Below are 18,212 nucleotides of genomic sequence, written 5' to 3'. Positions count from 1 at the left end.
TTTCATAGTCAATTCGTTCCAGAAACAGTGCATTAAACAAAGTTCAGTTGGTTTTCTCACTACAAGGTTTGCAGAGACTTTAACTTGGAGCTTTGAGTGGCTTCACTCCAAAAGAGGGTAAAGTGAGTAGAGATTCCCCAACCTCTCTGTTCACAAAATTCACATTTTCTAAGTGGTCTAGTGGTGGGGGGAGGCGGCACTGTCTGTTGCCAGGGGAGGAAATCACTTTGCCAACTGTATCATAAAGAACTGGTCAACACTGAAGTATTTCGGAAAGTGTCATATGATCAAGAGCCAGAAACAGAGGAAGAAGTTCAAGCAGCATCCAAGGTACTGGTATAAATAAGCTCCCAGGACAGCTAGCTGCCCGACTGAGTGGAAGAGAACCATATTTGTTCCATTCCCAAGAAAGGTGATTCAAAAGAATGTGGAAATTATCAAACAATGTCATTAGTACAACATACAAGCAAAATATTGCTGAAGATCATTAACAAATGGCTGGAACAGTACATAGACAAGGAATTTCCAGAAGTCCAAGCTGGGTTTAGAAGAGGCCATGGCATCAGAGATATCATTGCTGATGTCAGATGGGTCCTAGGTGAAAGCAAAGAATATCAGAAGAATGTTAATTTGTGCTTTATTTCTTTCTTTATGGTGCAAGGGCATTTGACTGTGCGAATCATAACAAAACATGGCAAGCACTGAGCAGAAAGGGAATCATAGAACACTCCATGGTGCTCACACGAAACCTTTAACTAGACCAAGAGGCTATTGAGCAAACAGAGCAAGGGAACACTTGTGTAGCTGTTTGTGCTGTTGAGTCACTTGTAGGGAACAGTACACGGTATAAAATCAGGAAGGACGTGCATCAAGGTTGTATCCTTTCCACATAGCTATTTAATCTGAATGCTGAGCAAATTATTCGAGAAGTTGGACTATTTAAAGAAGAATGTGGTATCAGGATTGGAGGAAGACTCATCAATAACTCGCATTTGCAGGTGACACAACGTTTCTTGCTGAACATGTGAGGAGGATTTGAAGTACTTGCTGTAGAAGGTTCAACACTGCAGCCTTCAATAAAAATGACATCTCAACATCAAGAAAACAAAAAATCCTCACCATTGGGCTGATAATGTCATGATAGGTGGGGAAAATATTGAAATTGTCATTGACTTCATCTTACTTGGATCCGTAGTCAATGCACTTGATACCAGCAGTCAGGAGATCAGGAGACGTATTGCACTGGGAAAATCTGCAGTTAGGGACTTGTACAAGTTATTGAGAAGCAGTGATATCAGTGTGGCAACTAAGTGTATCGGATTCAGTCTTTTCAGTCACTTGCTGTGCATCTGAGAGCTGGACAATGACTAAGAATGACAGAAGGAGGTTTGGTGTCTTTGAACAGTGGTGTTGAAGAACAGCACTGGATATTCCATGGACAACCAAAAGTACAAACAAATGTCTTGGAGAAGATGCAGCCAGAGTGCTCCTTGGAGGCAGAGATGCCACAGCTTTGTCTCACATACTTCTTTCTATTCCTTAGAGAGGGACACCATGCTTGGAAAAACAGAGGGATGGCAAACCCTCAACCAGATGTTTTGACCCAATGAATAAAACAATGAGCTCGAGTGTCAGAGACAGTAAGGATGGCCCAGGAGAGGACAGGACTCATAGGGTTGTTATGAGTTGTACTCGACAGCTCCCAACAACGACAGCTGGCGTCTGTGAAGGGTCAGAGCAGAGGGGCAGGATGATAAGGTGGCAGTTAACCCTGGAGCTGTAGGCCCATTTCTCAGCTTCCTGGGACCTTGTTGTATCAGCTGTTAAAACCTGAAGCACATCCACTGCTGTCTGGTCGACCCCGGCTCACTGCGGCCATGCAGGACAGAGTGGCTCCGTGGGGTTTCTGAGATCTTTCTCCTCACTGGTAGCTGGTGGGTTCAAACAGCTGACCTTTTAGTTAGCCGCCAAATACTCTACCCACTGTGACACCAGGGACCATTGGTATCTATTGAGAGGGAAGACTGACTCCCCCACAGCAGGCATCTTGGCATTGAGTCAAGCGCCCCAGTTCCAGCACGAGCTCTGCTACCTAAGACGTGATTTGGACAAGAAGGCAGCCTCCCTATGCCTCAGTTTCCTCACAATAACAACACTCTGTCTAGGAGATGCTTCACAAGGGAGGGAAGATGCCTTAGGCAACGCTCTGGGAGAGGAGTGAGCGGCCAGTTGTCATGCGCAGTGGCAGAGTTGGAGGACCCAGTAACTTCATTGCTGGAGCTCCGGGGGCTCGGTCCACGGGGATGAGCACCTCACCCACAGGCGGTGCCCCTCGGGCAGGTCACAGGCACCAGGGGCTCCAGGACAGGCTCTCTGCTCCCGTGCCATTTGCTGCCTCAGAAACCTGACAGGGGGCCAGCGAGGATTAGTGGCAATGACTTGGACTTCTCAACAGTGCTTCTCAGAATCCATTAAGAACATGGAGCTGAGGACTCTTGGGAGGCACTTGGGGAACCTGTTGTCCCACGTGGAAGCTCCAAGTGCCGAGAGGGCGGGCACTGGGGTGGGAGGAAGAGGTGCGCTCAAGAGCCCTGTAGACGCTGCAGGACTGGGTGGCTGAATGCAAGGGGTCAAAGAGAGCCCCACCAAGGTGTTCTCAGGGTGAACACACTCACGGTGGTGCTCTTGGCAGCCCCAGGAGTGAGGGGGGCCAGGGCATTCATGTGCAAGACAGAGGGTTTCAGCCTTAATGTTCTTGTTCTTTGTAAGTTTATTTTTCTTTCTAAATATGTTGTTGTTGTTAGGTGCTGTCGAGTCATAGACGACTCTTAGAGACACTATGAATGAAAGACTTGAGCACTGTTCATAGAGTTTCTGGAGACAAGACATTTCGGAAGTGGACGCCACTCCTGCTTCCAAGCTTGTTTTAATTGGGGAGCTCCACCAAACACTGTCCACCATGGGTAACCACTATCATATTTGACACATCAGTGTCACAGTGTTTAGCATCGCAGCAACCATGAGTTACCTCTGTAGCAATGCACAGACCAGTGCTATGCCACTTAGAAGAATGTTTGACAGGAAAACAATTTAAACCAGGCCTGAGGGAAACAGGCCCTCAGACCCTAATGGATTTTTAAGTAGGAGGCTGTATCCCGTCCCCGCACTCCCCTAGAGGAATCAACTTTCTACCCCAGTTCTTACCAATCTTGGCCATCAAGCTTCTTTCAAAATTCCAGCCTCCTAGTTAAAAAGCCTTTTGGTCGGCAGCATGAGGCTGGAATCCATTCTGAAAGCCATCTACAGAAGCTGGCTTCTACAGGAGCTTGGTGGCCAAGATTGGTGAGAATTGAGGTGGAAAGTTGGTTCGGTTGATTCTAAACATAGATGTTTTAATTTGTGGCTTTAATAAATGCAGGAAAGCAAACGTTTCCCTCTGTCCTGCAGAAGCCTGTGCCAGATCAGTGTGTGCAAAGGGTGCAGCTGATTGATTACATGATGTGGTACAAGGAAATCATGCCTGAACGCAACCTTGAGCTTCGAGGGCATCTCAGCCTTCTATTTCAGGCACCAGAGTGAAGGCATCGCTCCTCTGAGAGAGAATCATGAGTCAGAAAGGTTCACTGACACACAGAAATGAGGGGAAGGAATACTGCAAGAGGGGAACACTGAGCAGACCCCTGGAGTAATCGAGATATACAAATGAAAGGGCACAAGGAGCAGAATGTGCTTGAAAGTACACTTAAGTCTGGGAACCTCGGACAGTGACTTCAAACCAGTTAACGCAGCCAGCCGCACGCATAGCCACATGATCTACATTTATAGTTTAGCCTGAGTTTGTTGATATTTTACTTCTCATTTTCTGAGATTGTGCCCTTGGTACACTGCATTTGAGAATTCAAAAGAGTCCACAATCCCAGGATCAGAAAGTAGGATGTCTGGAAAAGAGTCGAACAGGAACTATTTCCAGGAATCCATTCCCTTAGCTAAGAATGAGTTAGAACTGTTAGTACTCCCACCCCGATGTCCTGAGGTTGTTGTGAGGTGTGGTCAAGTTGGAGCCAACTCTCAGCAGCCTTTCTGCACAAAAGACTGAACCCCATCTCACCCCCACCACTCTGAGGACAGGATCCGCCGCACCCTCAGGTCTGTGGCTGCAGACACGGTGTCTGTCCCTCTCTCTAGCCTTCTCACTGGGAGTCTCCCTCTCCTTTGTGGGCCTCCACCTTACTCAGCACGGGGTCCTTTCCAAGCGACTGGCCACTCTTGGCAAAATGCCTAAAGCGTATGATACGTCAATATTGCTCAATTACAAATATTTCCGTCTTTCTATCTCGTTGTTGTCTCGTCCCTTAGCTATTGGGATATCAAAACACAACACAGACCACCATGTTGTTGTTGTGTACATTCAAGTCAGAACTGACCCGTAGCTGATCCTCCAGTCAGTTTTCAGAGACAGTAAATTGCACAGGAGGCGACTGCCCGTTCCTCTCCCATGGGGCAGTGGTGAATTCAAACTGAGGGCCTCTGAGGCACAGCTTCTTTCCACTTGGCCACCAGAGACCACCATGGAGGGACGGAGTTTCCTAGATGATTGTCCTTGTTCCCTAGCCCGGCTCTGGCCCTGGGACCCCAGAGGGAACGCTTGGGAAAGAAGAGCTGGGGGAGGGGGAGGTTGGGCAATGAACTGGTGTTTGGCTGGAGTGGTGGGCAGGGTCCCAAGCCACCGTCTTCTACTTGATTCCAATTCACAACAGCCCTCCGTCAGGTGTTCGAGGCTGCCCATCTCTCTCCTGGGGAGTGACTGTAGGCAAAGTACTGTCCTCCAGAAATGTCCATGCCCTAATCCTGGGACTGATGAGTGTGAGGTCACTTGGCCCAAGGGACTCTCCAGATGACAGCAAGTGAGAGATGCAGAGTGGAGACATCCTGGGTGCAGTAACGACTGATGCTGCCCCACATCCACCCTGAGGACAGACCAGAACTGTCCGCAGGGATAACGGCAACATCATAGGCTTTTACTCATGGAGCAGCTCGTGGGTACAACAGCCAACTTTCAGGTTAGCAGCCGAATGTTTTAACCACCGTACAACCAGGGCTCCTGAAAATAATCCTACAGACCTCAGGTCCTTGTAGGAGATGAGAGCGACCGAGGGAGAGACCAGCTGATGGAAGCAGAAGTCAGAGAGAGGCTGGCATTGGCCCCACCACTGGTTTTATTGCAGGAAGAAGCACAAACCAGGGCATTCAGTAAGCTTCTAGAAGCTGGAGGCATGACACTGGATTCTGTCCTGAGCCCCCAGAAGGAATGCTGCTGGCTTGTGATTTCACAATGAGACGTTTGTGACCTCCAGGCTGGGAGACCATAGAGTTTTGCTTTAGACCTCTGTGTCTGTGTTGTTCGTTCCAGCAGCAATGTGAGGCTCATACACCCTGAAGCAGCAGCTGCTCGCCTGTGGAAGGCCATGCAGAGAGGGGTCTATGGAGGTGAGCAAGGGACCTTTGTCACTCACTCACCGGCCTGTCTGGCAGAAGCCTAAGGGAAGCCCCCTACTTTAGCCAGTTCAGCTTTCCAGAGTGGACAGAGCCTGCCCTCCCCTCAGCCTTCATTTCAAACCCTGGTGGCTAATGGGAGCAACCCGCTAGCCATGCACATGAATGGTCAATCAGCAGAACCAAGTACAAGAGACAGATGGAGAGTTCAGAGCTGGGGATGGGGTGGACGTAGCTGGCCAGGCTATGAAAGAGAGGAGAAGGAAAGAGAGAGAAAGAGAAAGAGGGAGGAAGGGGGAAGAGAGAGAGCAGGAAGATGACAGTGAGAAAGCAAGAGAGTGATAGAGATCAAGGTAGAGAGGGAGGAGAAGGACCGAGATGACAGAGGGAGAAAGGGAGAGAGACAGACAGACAGATGGAAGAGGAGACCAAAGAAGAGAACTTAGAACAGAAGGACTTAGAAGTTGGTAAAGCCACGGGAGGCCTGATTACCAGCCACAGGCCTCTGGGAAAACATCAGGGGCCGTGGAAGCCTCTGGGGGGCTGGGTGTGTGATGAGTGTCAGATAAGGGGGCAGGTGGCTCTGTCTGGTCTGCTTAGCTAGCGCCGGAGGACACTGGGGGCTGTGTGCTGACTGTTTAGCTCCTTCTGAAAGCACGCAGGAGCCAACTAGGACTCTGCCCAGGGCTGTGGCCTCAGCCTTAGCCAGAGGGCCAGCGTGCTGAGTTCCTGGGGTGGCGGGGCAGCTGGGGGCGCTGGACCTCCAGGAAAGGGGAAAAGCTGGGGGTGTGTGCACATCACAGGGTGAGACCAGAACAGTGTACCCCCAGAGGGCCCTGTTGCATGAACCCCCACATGCCACTTCCACTGATGGGCTGAGCACTGGGTCTGAGTGGCCCCTGGGATCAGGCAGGACATTCCCTCCTTGCACAGGGAAGGGCTGACGATGGGCGTCAAGCAGAGGCTGAAGCTGGAGGCCCAGCCCGCTGGGAGAGGCTGAGTAGAGAGAGATTCCAAGAAGGAGGAGCTCCAGGCTCTCAGGAGCCCCCTCCCGCACTCCTGCAGTCAGCTCTCATGCAGGGACAGCGACTTTCCAGAAAGTTCCAGGCTGTGGAAACCCCGGTCCATCTGAGCATGCGCACTTGCCCATCACGGCAGAGGAGCACTTAGTGAATCTATAATCAAGCACTGTAAAGTCTGCCCTTTTCTCTTCAAATCTCGGGCCTCTTGTGCCCAGGATTCGACTCGGGATCCTGCCCAGGGTTGTGGTGACTGATGGTCAGGGGTCCGCAGCGTGGGGTGCGGCAGACTCTTCTGGAATGGAGCTGTCGTCGTCTGGGGGGTCTCCACCTCCTGTCCCTCTGTGGACCACTAGGGCTTCTGAGCGCCGATTTCGTGTGCTGTGGCATCTTCCTCCTGCTTTCACACCAAGCACAGACCTACCACGGAGAGCTGAGTTCAGCTAGGGATGTCGGGAATCTGCGAGGTGCCTCTTGCCTTCGACTCGGAGCTACAGCTGGGCCAGCTGCCTGGATGTGCCTCCTGCGTGGACCAGGCCATGGACGGCCGAAGGACCAAGTGCTCCCCCTGGAAGTGGTGCAGTCAGAGTGCTCCCCAGAAGCAAGGGCTGTGGGACTGTCTCCCACACGCCTGCACGTTCTCAGAGGAGCCAGGCTTCAGATACAGACTCGGGTTGTTCCTGGAAGAGTAGAGGATCACTGAGAGGAAGGCCTTCAATGAGGTGGACGACCCACCGGCTGCAGCGATGGCCGTAAGCACAGCAGAGATTGTAGGAGCGCAGGACGGGGCAGGGCTCAGCTGCTGTACTCAGGGTTGTGAATCAGGATGGGCTCAAGGCGACCCAACGCAAATCATTCAAGTCTTAAGGAGCCCTGATGGCAGGAAGAGTTACATACTGAGCAGCTAACTGAAAGATCAGAGGTTCAAACCTACCAGCCCATCTTTGAGAGAAAGATGGGGAGTGTTCCCCTGGTAAGATTCACAGCCTCGGAAACCCACAGGGTGGAAGTTGCTGGAGTCAGAACCAATTCTGCAGCTCGTGTTTGGGTTTTTAAATTCCAATCTTAGCATTGAAGTTACTGCTTTCTTAGGGGCAGCATGTTCCTGGCTTCAGAGGAGCTGTGTCAGTAGGCACATGGTGGACAGGCTCCGTCAGTGGGTATGCTGGGAAGGAAGGGGTGAGCAGAGGGCATGTGGATGGACTCTGTCAGTGGGTGCACGGGAAGGGGTCAGCAGAGGGCTGGATGGACCTGTACGTCCACAGAGAATGCATGGAGTGGTCTTTGTTGGTGGATGGGGTGGGGCCAGGCCGAGCTGCTCCTCCACCGAAGACCAGGAAGAGGGCGGATGAGCTCCACCAGCGGACAGGGCTGGGAGGAGATGTCCACTAACCACAGCCACCCATCATTTCCTGGTGTCATGAGAAGAAACCCCACAGGACATCTTAGCACATCCCAGAACCTGCTACTCCAGTCCAAGAGTCCTTAGAAGCTTCCTGCGGTTATCTATGACCAAGAAAGTGAAAACTGCAGGCCAGGGCAGAGGGAGAGGAGCTGGTGCTAAGGGAGCCCCGGGCCTTTGGTTTCCCCAACATCTTGGAGGAGCAGCACACGAGCCAGTTCAGGTACTGCTGGGCAGAATGGCCAGGCCTGTGGTGTTCCGGGGATGTGCGTGGGGCTGGGTATGGTGAGCGTTCTCCTGGTCTGCGTGAAGATCTGCCCAGGGAATACCATCTTGGGGTTGCACCACCACTAACTTAACTAGCGTACAAGTACCAGCTCTACCCACTCCCCCTCTACTCCCCCTTAAAAAACGCCAAGCCCACTACTGTGGAGCCAGTTCTAAGTCATGGTGACCCCCAGGCTTTCAAGGGAGTGAATGTATAGAGAGGGAGCTCTGGTGGCTTAGTCATAAAGAGCTGCATTGCCAACTCAAAGGCACAATGTTCAAATCCACCAGCTTCTCCGCAGGAGAAACAGATGAGCAGTCTCCTCCTGTGTGACGTGTTGCACCTGACGAAGGGCCAGCTCTGAGTTGATTCTAACAACAGTCGTTAAGTGCCCTCAAGTCGAGCATGACTCATAGCGACCCTATGAACAAAAAAAACACCTGAACCTTGTTCTGTAACTAATGTCACTTCTTTAAGTTCATAGAGTTTCTGGAGGCACGTTGTTTAGGAAGTGAATGCCGCTCCTGCTTCCAATATGTATATAAAAAAATACATATAGACACTGTTAAAACTGTGATGTGAATGAGTTTGTAGAACGTGCTTGCTTTTTTCTTCATTCATACATGTTTTGCTTTATAACATTAGTTACAATACTCACAGTATCTGATCATCTCCTTATTGTCTATTTATCCACTTTTAGATTCAAGAATGATACCACCGCCATAAGAACCTCTCCTTAGCTTTTTATTGTTAGTGGTCTCACATAATATTTTTCCTTTTGTGATTTATTTCACTCAGCATAGTGTCCTCTAGATTTGTCTATGTTATGTAGTATTTCTGAAATAGTTTACTTTTTAAAAATTTCATATAGTAATGCCTAGTATCCCATCGTATGACTGTATCAGAATTTCTTTAGCCATTTGTCTGTTGATGGGTGTTTCGTCACTAAGCTATTGTAAATCGTGCTGAAATGAACATGAGTATGCATTTTCCAGCTCGGATTTCTTTGGGATACATTCCCATTAGTGGAATCGCTGGATCAAATGGTATTTACCTTTTCAACTTTATAAAGAAATGCTAAACTGTTTTCGATGTGAGCTGTTTACACTCCCACGGATGTGAGTGGGCATTCCAGTCTCTCCACACCCTTACTGGCATGTGTGACATGCCTGAACTTTGATGTTGTTGATGAGGTGAGTTACATGTCTTTGCTGTTTTGCTTTATGTCTCTTCCATAGCTGATGACGCTGGGCATTTCTTCATGTGTCTGTCGACTATCTAAATGCCTGTTTTCTGTGAAGTGCCTTGTCAGGTCTGCCTGCTTTGTAATTGGGCTGTTTGTCTTTTTCTTGTTTGGTTACTGGAATTTTCTACACATTTTATACATGCATTCCTTATCAGTTTTACTGTTGCAATTCCTCCCCCGTCCCCAGTCTGTAGGTTTTCCTTTTATTCTTTTGGAGAAATCCTTTGATGAACATGTTGTTGTTGTTGTTATGTGCTGTCGAGTCACCTGCGACTCATAGCAACTCTATGTACAACAGCCCTAAACCCTGCTCTATCCTGTGCCAATTTTATTGTCTCTGACACACTTACCCCCATTACCCCAGTCACTGAATCAATATATAAAAATTTGGAATGCCTCACAAATTTGCATGGAAATGTCATTTTTAGGTGGTGGTCCAAATCATCTGCTTTATTCTCTGCCAATTGTTCATTTCCCCTTATCTTATAGTATCTTTATGCCATAGTTTATGATTCTTAACTTTGCCCCACTTTTTCTTTGATGAACATTTATACTTTCAGGCTTTTGCCTAGGCCTTTGATCATTTTGAGTTAATTTCTGTATGTGGTGTGAGATACGAATCTTTTTAATTTTTCTGCAAATACCCAGTCTTGCCGGTGGCATTGTTGAAGAGGCTTTCTTTCCCCTCATCTAGTGGAGTCTAACTTTTCATTAAAGATCACAGCTGTGTGTCTCATAGAAGGAAACTGCCCATTTTTCCACCCTGAGAACAGGTAGTGGAGTAGAACCTCCGACCTTGCAGCTAGTAGTCCAACTTGAAAGACACCCTCCTCCGGAGCTCTTGCAGACCTACAGCTTGTCTAATTCGTATGAACATAAGCCATGCTGTAAGAAACATGTGTCCATGTGAACGTCTTTGCTAAATTCCCATTCAGGCGGCGTATCTTGAGGAGGCTTTGCTGGGTCAGAGGCCCGAGCAGGTGGACTTCTCACACGCATCACTCAGCTCCCTGTTGGAAAGCAGCCACCAGCACAACTCCACGGGCAGCGTCACCAGCTCCTCTTTGTCCACTCTCGAGGGGGGGGGCGTTATTGTGGCCTTTGCTTATCTGCGGGCACAGCCGAGACACAAGCACTCGGCACAGCCGAGACACAAGCACTCGGCTCAGCCAAGACACAAGCACTGGTGGCCTCACTTTCCCCTTCGCTTACTGCAGCTGCCCAGACGAAGGCCTTCTCTGTTTGTATTCCTGCTTTTGGATGGCAATTAGTGCCCATTGCCAGGATTTCTATTGAAACGTTTGAAAAAGAACTGATGTGTAAGCACTTTCCAAGTGTAAAACACGAGGCTCTGTCCCTCGACTCCTGTGTGTGGCCCTCACGTGAGCTGGCCCTTTGCTTGGTCACTGCCTGCTGGGGTTTCTGATTTTCACGGTGACATGTCTCCCTTGATGTCTCCATTCTAGATTTGCAAAACATATGCTCTGTGTTTGTAGCGTGTTCATCTCACTCAAATGTTGAAGCTGTTTGGAATGTACAGTGACGAGAAAGGCGAGGGTATTAATTAGGGGTTTCAGCTGTCGTGGGTCTGACACAGAGGACTATACCCCTTCCTGCACCCCCTGCACGTTCTCAGTGCAGTCACTACTGTGCCAACCCATCTCCTCAAGGGTCTTCCTCTCCCTCTCTCCCTCTCTCTCTCTCTCATTGACTCTTTCCTGATTCCAGCTCAGGGGAGACGTGTGTGGGACGCCACTGAGTCACAGGAAGGGCAAGGCTAATAAGGAGGGGTGAAGGAGGGATACAGAAGCAGAGCTAAGCAGACGACACATCCTCATGGTAGGGATTTTCCATGAAGGGAGTAGGTGCCTCTTACACCACGTGCTGACGTTCAGCTCTTGCCCTCAGACTGAAATGTCACTGTTTTCACAGGCTCGAAATCTGTTATTGCTTGGTCAGTTTCAAGCCCTCTCTTCCTGCAGAGCAGAGCACTGCAGCAAGATGGCTTTATAAGGCAGGGTAGGGTAAGACCCTTGACTCTATCTCCTTCCTTTAAAAGGTGTGCTGGCTATTCTCCTGTGCTTATACAGAAAACTCCTAATCACACTATCTCTCATCAAGTTTATCCCAACCCACCAAGGACCTCTAGGATAGGCTGGATGTGTGGCAGGGGGGTGGGGGGGTCGGAGGTGGGGTGTGTGTGTGTGTGGTTTCCAAGGCTGAGTGTCTTTCCAAAAACAGACCATCACATCTTTTTTTCTGACAGCCCATGTGTTAAAACCACAGAATTTTCATTTGGTACCCAAGTGTCCTGGTGTCACCACGGTGGCTCAGTTTAATCCAGGCTTTTACTAACTAGGACTCTTTTTCTTTTGTGAGTATTTAGACACACTAAGGCCCAGGGGATAGGTGCCCCGAGTTGCCTGCAGTGACATTAGATGCCCTTCTTGGGAGCTGCCACCCACAAGTGACTCCATGAACCTTTTTCTGCCCCTGCCTGCTGGTAGGTTTAGCTAGAGTTAGAAAAGTCCAGAAAAATCTTGAAGCATTGTCCTTCAACTGATTCTTGTCTTGGAGAAGTATAACATGTACCGCTCAGTGTACCTTTTACTTGTTTGGTTAAAATTCTATTGATAGAATTTATAGATTTCTTTGTGTGATTCCCTCATATTCTTGAGTACACGCCTTATATGTTCACACATATCTGTGTATATACGTTGCAAAAAAGCCTAAACCAGCCCCCAATGAGTGCATTCCAACTCAGAGCAAACTCCTCCGGCTTCCAGGGGTGTCCGTCTTTAGCAGAGGGGATTACCCGTCTTGCTCTCTCAGAGCAAGTGGAGGTTCAAACCACCAACTGTTTGATTAATAACGCAACTCATGTCACGCTCTACCACTGCCAGTCCTTGAACGTGCCTAATTCTTATATATTTTTATACACACATAGACATATATGTATATATTTTTTTCTGAACTTTTGGAAATTACCTAAAATAAGAATATGTTATTTTATGAGATAATTTTGCTAACTACCTTGTTCAATGTCTTTCATTTGTCCACTGGATTCTCTTATGTTCTCTACTGATCTTCTATAAATAATCTATTTTTAAATTGTTCTTTAATAGCTATAATTCAGATTTCTTTTTATTATTGAAAATTCCCAGAGCACTAAGTGCAATGAGGGATATTATTAGGTCTTCTTCTCAGTGATATTTGGGTCTTCTTTTCTCTATTATTTATAGTCTTCCTTAGGAATAAAATTGGGATTTCTCCAGTGTTTCACCATCACGCAGAATGTTTGTTGTTACTTTCCAGTCAATTTTCAGGCTCATGTTGAGGAAACCCCGGAAGCACTGTGAGTTTTAGCAGGGCAGGGCATTTGACATTACCAAGTGCCTTTCCAGCATTTACTAGGATGACTGATCCTGTGGTGTGCTTAACACACATGCTGCTTGTTTACTAAGCACCCAAGACAACCTGTGGATCTCGTGGCATCTCTGGCTTCCTGCGTTTAGTTCGTTGTTTCTTCAGAGTGCTCTTGAACTTCTCCTTCTGTCCCTAAAACCACTAGATCTTTCTAGAAGCTTCTTTTGCCTCATGTTGAGTTATTTGGGTGGGAGCACTGTCCAGATGGGTTTGCTTTCTCCCTGTTGTGTTACACAAATGAACCAAAACCTACGGCCATGGACTCATTCAGACTAGAGTGTCTCTGCAGGACAGGGTGGGATGGGCCCATTGGGTTTCAAGGCTGCAGTCATTACAGAAGGAGGCGGCCTCATCTTTTCCCCAAAGACTAGCTGGTGGGTTTGAACTGCTGACCATGATACTAGCAGTGGAACTCTTTAACCACTGCCCCCCAGAGTGCCTCTACACAGTGTCAGGAGACCCCCATGCTGAGTTGTTGGATGTTTCATGTTGTTTCTCAGAGGATTCAGATACTGTTGGATGTTTCATGTTGTTTCTCAGAGGATTCAGATACTGTCAATTGATATTTCATTACAAAGGTACTCATTGCCCTTTCTCTTGCAAGTTTTAGCATCTGAGGCTGAGTTTTGTCTCCATTTCTCATTCTAATCCAAACCCAGCTAGACCCACTCGCTGCCTCAATCAGCTCAGACTCATGGGCACTTTCCATGGAGTTTTGGGATCTACAAAGCATAACCCGAGGAGGCCGCTGAGACTTCTCATTTGGAGAAGCTTGTGGGTTTGAACTCCGACCTTCCGATCAGCAGCATCCCACTAACACACCGGGACTCCCATTGTCCTAACAGGGGTGCAGAGCTGTGACTGAAGCAACTCGATTCTTCTTCTTCCACTTTGTAGTGGAATTCTTCGAAATCACCCCCATTAACCACGTGGTCAGGCTAAAATGCAATTTGTGCAGAAAAGCCAGTTGAAATATGTGATTGTTTTCATTTCACTTGATGTTTACCAGCTCTGAAAGTTGACACTCAGGCAACCTCAGAGCAAAAGGCAGTGATGTTATCTCCAGTGAGCGCCTCCTTCCCTTTGTGGGGCTTCCTCTTTCTGTCAACAAATGAGGACGCTAAAGCGCATTGTTCTAAACTTTTGAAAACACTTTTGACATAATGTGATAGATGAATTGCATCCTCTGAAATAAGTATCAGCTTGCCTAGGCCGTGCTTCTCAGTTTTACGTAGCTCTTCTGTGTGTTGTAAATCTGTGATGCTAATCTTCCACCTCCCTGCTGGGGTGGCCTACTGTGGCGACTTGCGGGTTGCTGGGATGCTGGACGTCATGCTTGCTTAAGCCCTGGTCTTTTTAATTGCTGGAAGCTATGGCTGACCCAAACCATGGCCTTTTCAATTGTTTCACATGCATCTGAAAGCTGGACAATGAATAAGGAAGACCAAGAAAGAATCAGTGCCTTTGGATTGTGGTTTGGGCAAAGCGTATGAAACAAAAGACTCTGTCTTAGAGGAAGTGTGACCAGGGTAAAGATGGTGAACTTTTGTCTCTTATCCTTTGGTCAAGCTGTCACGAGGGGCTAGCCTTTGGAAAGGACATCATGCTGGAAAAACTGAATGGTCAGTAAAAGAGAAGAAAGTCTGTAATGAGATGAGTTGACAAATGGACTAAAACAACGGGCTTGAGCATGTTTGTCGTTTAAGAAGATGGCACAGAATAGTGCAGGGTTTCCATCTGTTTTTCTTAGGGTTGCTACAGAGTGTGGTTACCTTGATAACACCAAATAACAACAACAATAGTAACATGGTACTAATGAGGTGAGATTGTGTTGTCATTGTGTACCGTCAAGTTGAAACTGACCCATAGCTGACCCTCCAGTGGGTTTTCAGAAGCAGTTAATCACACGTGAGGGTATTGCCCAACTAGTGTCCTCAGACCTCATATCTTCGGGATTGCAGCACAGCTTCTTACCCCCAGGCCACCAAAGCTTCCTGATGAGGTAAAATTAGAGGACGTGAAATAACGGAAGAGTCTTCCCTATGACATAATCGGTCAATAAATTGTAAGAGGATGACAGTGGGAGATGCAGCGTCGTTAATCAGGTCACAGTCCGGATCAGACATAAATGGAAATTTTCTGAAGTGTGCTTTTATTACCTTTTCTCTTATAAGAGACAGAAGGAGACAGAATGAACAGAGAAGTGGGACCTCATATTTCCAAGAAAAAAAGAGTTGAGAGTAGAGTGAATCTTTTGGATACAGGTTCCTGGGATGGGAAATGCTGGAAGTAGGAAACACAGACAAAAGAAAGAACAGAACATCTTCTCTTACAACCGACACCCTGAATTTTGGACTTCCAATTGTGTGGAGGCTGATGTGTGAAGCTTCGGATTCTGGAAGGAAGATGTTTTGTGTTGGTTGAGGGTTGGGTGTGGACTGTTAGGTTGTTTTTTTTATTTTGCTCACAATTGTGTGTGAGCTGATTGGATTTGCTGGGTGTAGCCAACAGTGAGCTGTGGGCGGGAAGCTGTTTGTTTAGAGTCAACAGGACCTGGTGCAGGGCTGTGGTATTTAAAAGTTAGTTGATGCTAACTGTGTTTGGGACTAACATTCTTCTAAGTGGCACAGCACTGGTCTGTCAATTTGCTGTACTGAAGTAATTTGGGATTGCTGTGATGATGAACACTGTGACACTGATGTGTCAAATGGCATAATTGTTATACATGGTTAACAGTGTTTGGTGGAGCTCCCAGATTATGACAGGGTTGGAAGCAGGAGTGGCATCAACTTCCTAAGCAACATGCCTCTGGAAACTCTATGAACTTAGAGAAACAACGATGGTTACACAACAGGGTTCATGTCTTTTATTCATAGGGTCGCTATGAGTTGTTTTTGACTCGATGGTACTTAACAACAACAACAAAAAAGAAACTTCTCTTTGCTGAAGCCACACACTCGTGATATGTGCGTCCCAGCATTAAAAAAGGGCCACTGAGCACATTGTAGGGGAGAGTCTTGTCAGACCTGCTCAGTGGGAGAGACCCTTGCCTGGTCTCAATCCTCTTCCATGTTTCCTTCCATTGTGTTCTCCTGGCGAGGACGCTCAGGATGGTTCTATTCTGGGGGCGTAAGGAAATGTCCTTTATCTCAGGAAGTTTTTGTGGCTTATTGGGTGATGTATTGGAGATCATAGGATCTCTGAACATATTCCTTGCTTTCTAAAACTGCAGCTTCAAGTATGAGAGAACCAATATAATCAAGTATTGGGGCCAAGCCATTGGGGTGACTGAGCACCTCTGGGAACAGGTGCACAGCTCATCATTGGAGTGTCTTTGCTATGAGATTTCAAGGGCTTTCAAAAGATGTTAACGAAACAGGAGAGCTGTGAGCATTCAGCCTCCTGTGGGTGACGGTCAGAGTGATGATGTGTGTGTCTACGTGTCAACACTACATTAAGAAGAGTCATTTTTTTTCACACCCATGTTTATCGTGACTTTGTTCACAATAGCAAGGAGTTGAAAACAACCTAAGTACCCATCAACAAACGAATGGATAGAGAAGCTGTGGTATATTCACACAATGGAATACATTGAAAAACCAAGGAACTCAAGCAATATTATTCAAAATGAGTTACTCTGGAGGACAGTATGCAGAGTGAAATAGCTCAGTCACAAAAGGACAAATACTGCATAGTGCCACTGTTGTAAAACAGGACTGACATCAGGGTTGGGGGGAGACTGAGAAAGATGGGTTCAATAATGTATACTGCATTGAAACGATGAGGGGAAAACTATCTAAAAGGGATATATGACTAGGTATTACTGTCATGACAGGAGTCCAGAACTCAGGCTGCATAGTGGAGTGGACCTTGGGAGAGGGATTGTAAAACAATGAAAGAATTTTTCTTTTCCTTTTCAAAGAGAATAGTGAACGGGGGGTGGGGGGGAAGGGGTGGGCAGGGAGAAAAGTAAAACAATGAATTAATGGAAATTTTTTTTTAAAAAAGGTTCTTTTTGTAAAGAGCACCTCACGTACGTAATTGTGGGTTCTGTGAATTGGAGCAACACTACCCTTCAAGCCCATATCCCAGGAGGCATGGAATCTGCCTCGGAGTGACTGAGAACGCTCTCTGTTGACAGTCCCTGCTGCAGCCAGTGCTCTTTCAGCTTGGAGTCAGAGCCTCATCCAGAGCGTGCTGATATGACAGAGACACCGCAAGCGGGTGGCTTCCACAAACGGGAATTTCATTATCTTACAGTTTAGGAAGCTAGAGGCCCGTGCTCGCACTCACCAGCGTTCTCTCTCTCTCTCTCTCTCTCTCTCTCTCTCTCTCGTTATCAATCAGTTCTGGTTCAAAGTCCTGGATTCCTGGACACTGCTTCCCAGAGGGCCTGTTCTCGTTGTTAGTGCACTTCCCTACTCTTTATCTTTTATAAAAAATAAAATTTTATTTTAATTGTGATTTTAATGAACTTAGAAAGAAATTAGATTTTTATTTATTCATTGTTACAGATTTTATCCTCTCTCTCTTCTTTCTCTCTCCCCCAGTGGATTTTTTTTAAAAAGTTATTTTTCTTTCTTTTTGGCCCGTTTCCTTCCTTCCCACCCCAGTCCTCTTTGTAATAATATACCTCTTATTCTGGGCTGCTGTTCCACGTATAATGTCTAATCATATATTCCTTTTAGATAATTCTTTCATCTGTTTCAATGCGATGGTCATTATCTACCCACTCTCATCCTACTCTCCTACCAAACTCACATGTCCCACCTGCTTTATAACGGTGGTATTATGCAATATTTGTCCTTTTGTGACAGATATTTCACTCAGCATTATGTGCTCCAAGGTTTCCCATGTTGTTCAACTGATTTTTGACAAGGAGACAAAAAATAAGTAAAGAGGGGGGAAATGACAGCCTTTTAAACAAATGGTTTTGAAAAAAATCAGAAAATCATCTGTAGAAAACTCAAGCAAGACTCCTCTTTATCTTGTGAGATAAAAGCTGTTAAAGGCCATGCCCTAGGGAAATCTCCCTTCTCCTGGGTTAGGCTGAGATGGGGCAAGGTGTGTGATATTTCACCCTAATCCTTTTGCAGGTCTTTGGTTTATTAGGATTATGAGGTAATTACGCAGTTTTCACGTTATATCATTATACACATGGTATTTTTTGAGGCATAGTCAATGAAAGTCACGATGAGGAAGAGTTGGTTCCAATCAGGACAGCTTGTCTTTGGACTTATCCTTAAAATCCGTGTGTATTTGATCTCTTATTCTCACCTCCTGCCGCCTGTTTTTTAAAAAATTGTTCCCTTCAAAAGCAAAAGAAAAACTCCCTCATTGGTACACAATCCCCCCCCC

The 18,212-nt window shown here is 47.0% G+C and overlaps 1 protein-coding gene across 1 annotated transcript in view; it reads left to right on the top strand.

The window, feature by feature from the left end:
* Positions 1-6,961: 6,961 nt before the first annotated feature.
* CD226 (CD226 molecule) overlaps positions 6,962-18,212 on the top strand; it is a 53,311-nt gene continuing 42,060 nt past the window's right edge. The window contains exon 1 of the mRNA XM_006892764.1: positions 6,962-7,094. Within this exon, the coding sequence (XP_006892826.1) occupies positions 6,962-7,094 (133 nt within the window). The remainder of the gene's footprint in view (positions 7,095-18,212) is intronic.

This window comes from Elephantulus edwardii, unplaced genomic scaffold, assembly GCF_000299155.1.
Source record: "Elephantulus edwardii isolate Elephantulus edwardi_28Jun2011 unplaced genomic scaffold, EleEdw1.0 scaffold00118, whole genome shotgun sequence".
Classification (NCBI taxonomy): Eukaryota; Metazoa; Chordata; class Mammalia; order Macroscelidea; family Macroscelididae; genus Elephantulus; species Elephantulus edwardii.
The sequence above is the reverse complement of the archived record's forward strand: the minus strand, read 5'-3'. Positions and strand labels throughout refer to the sequence as shown.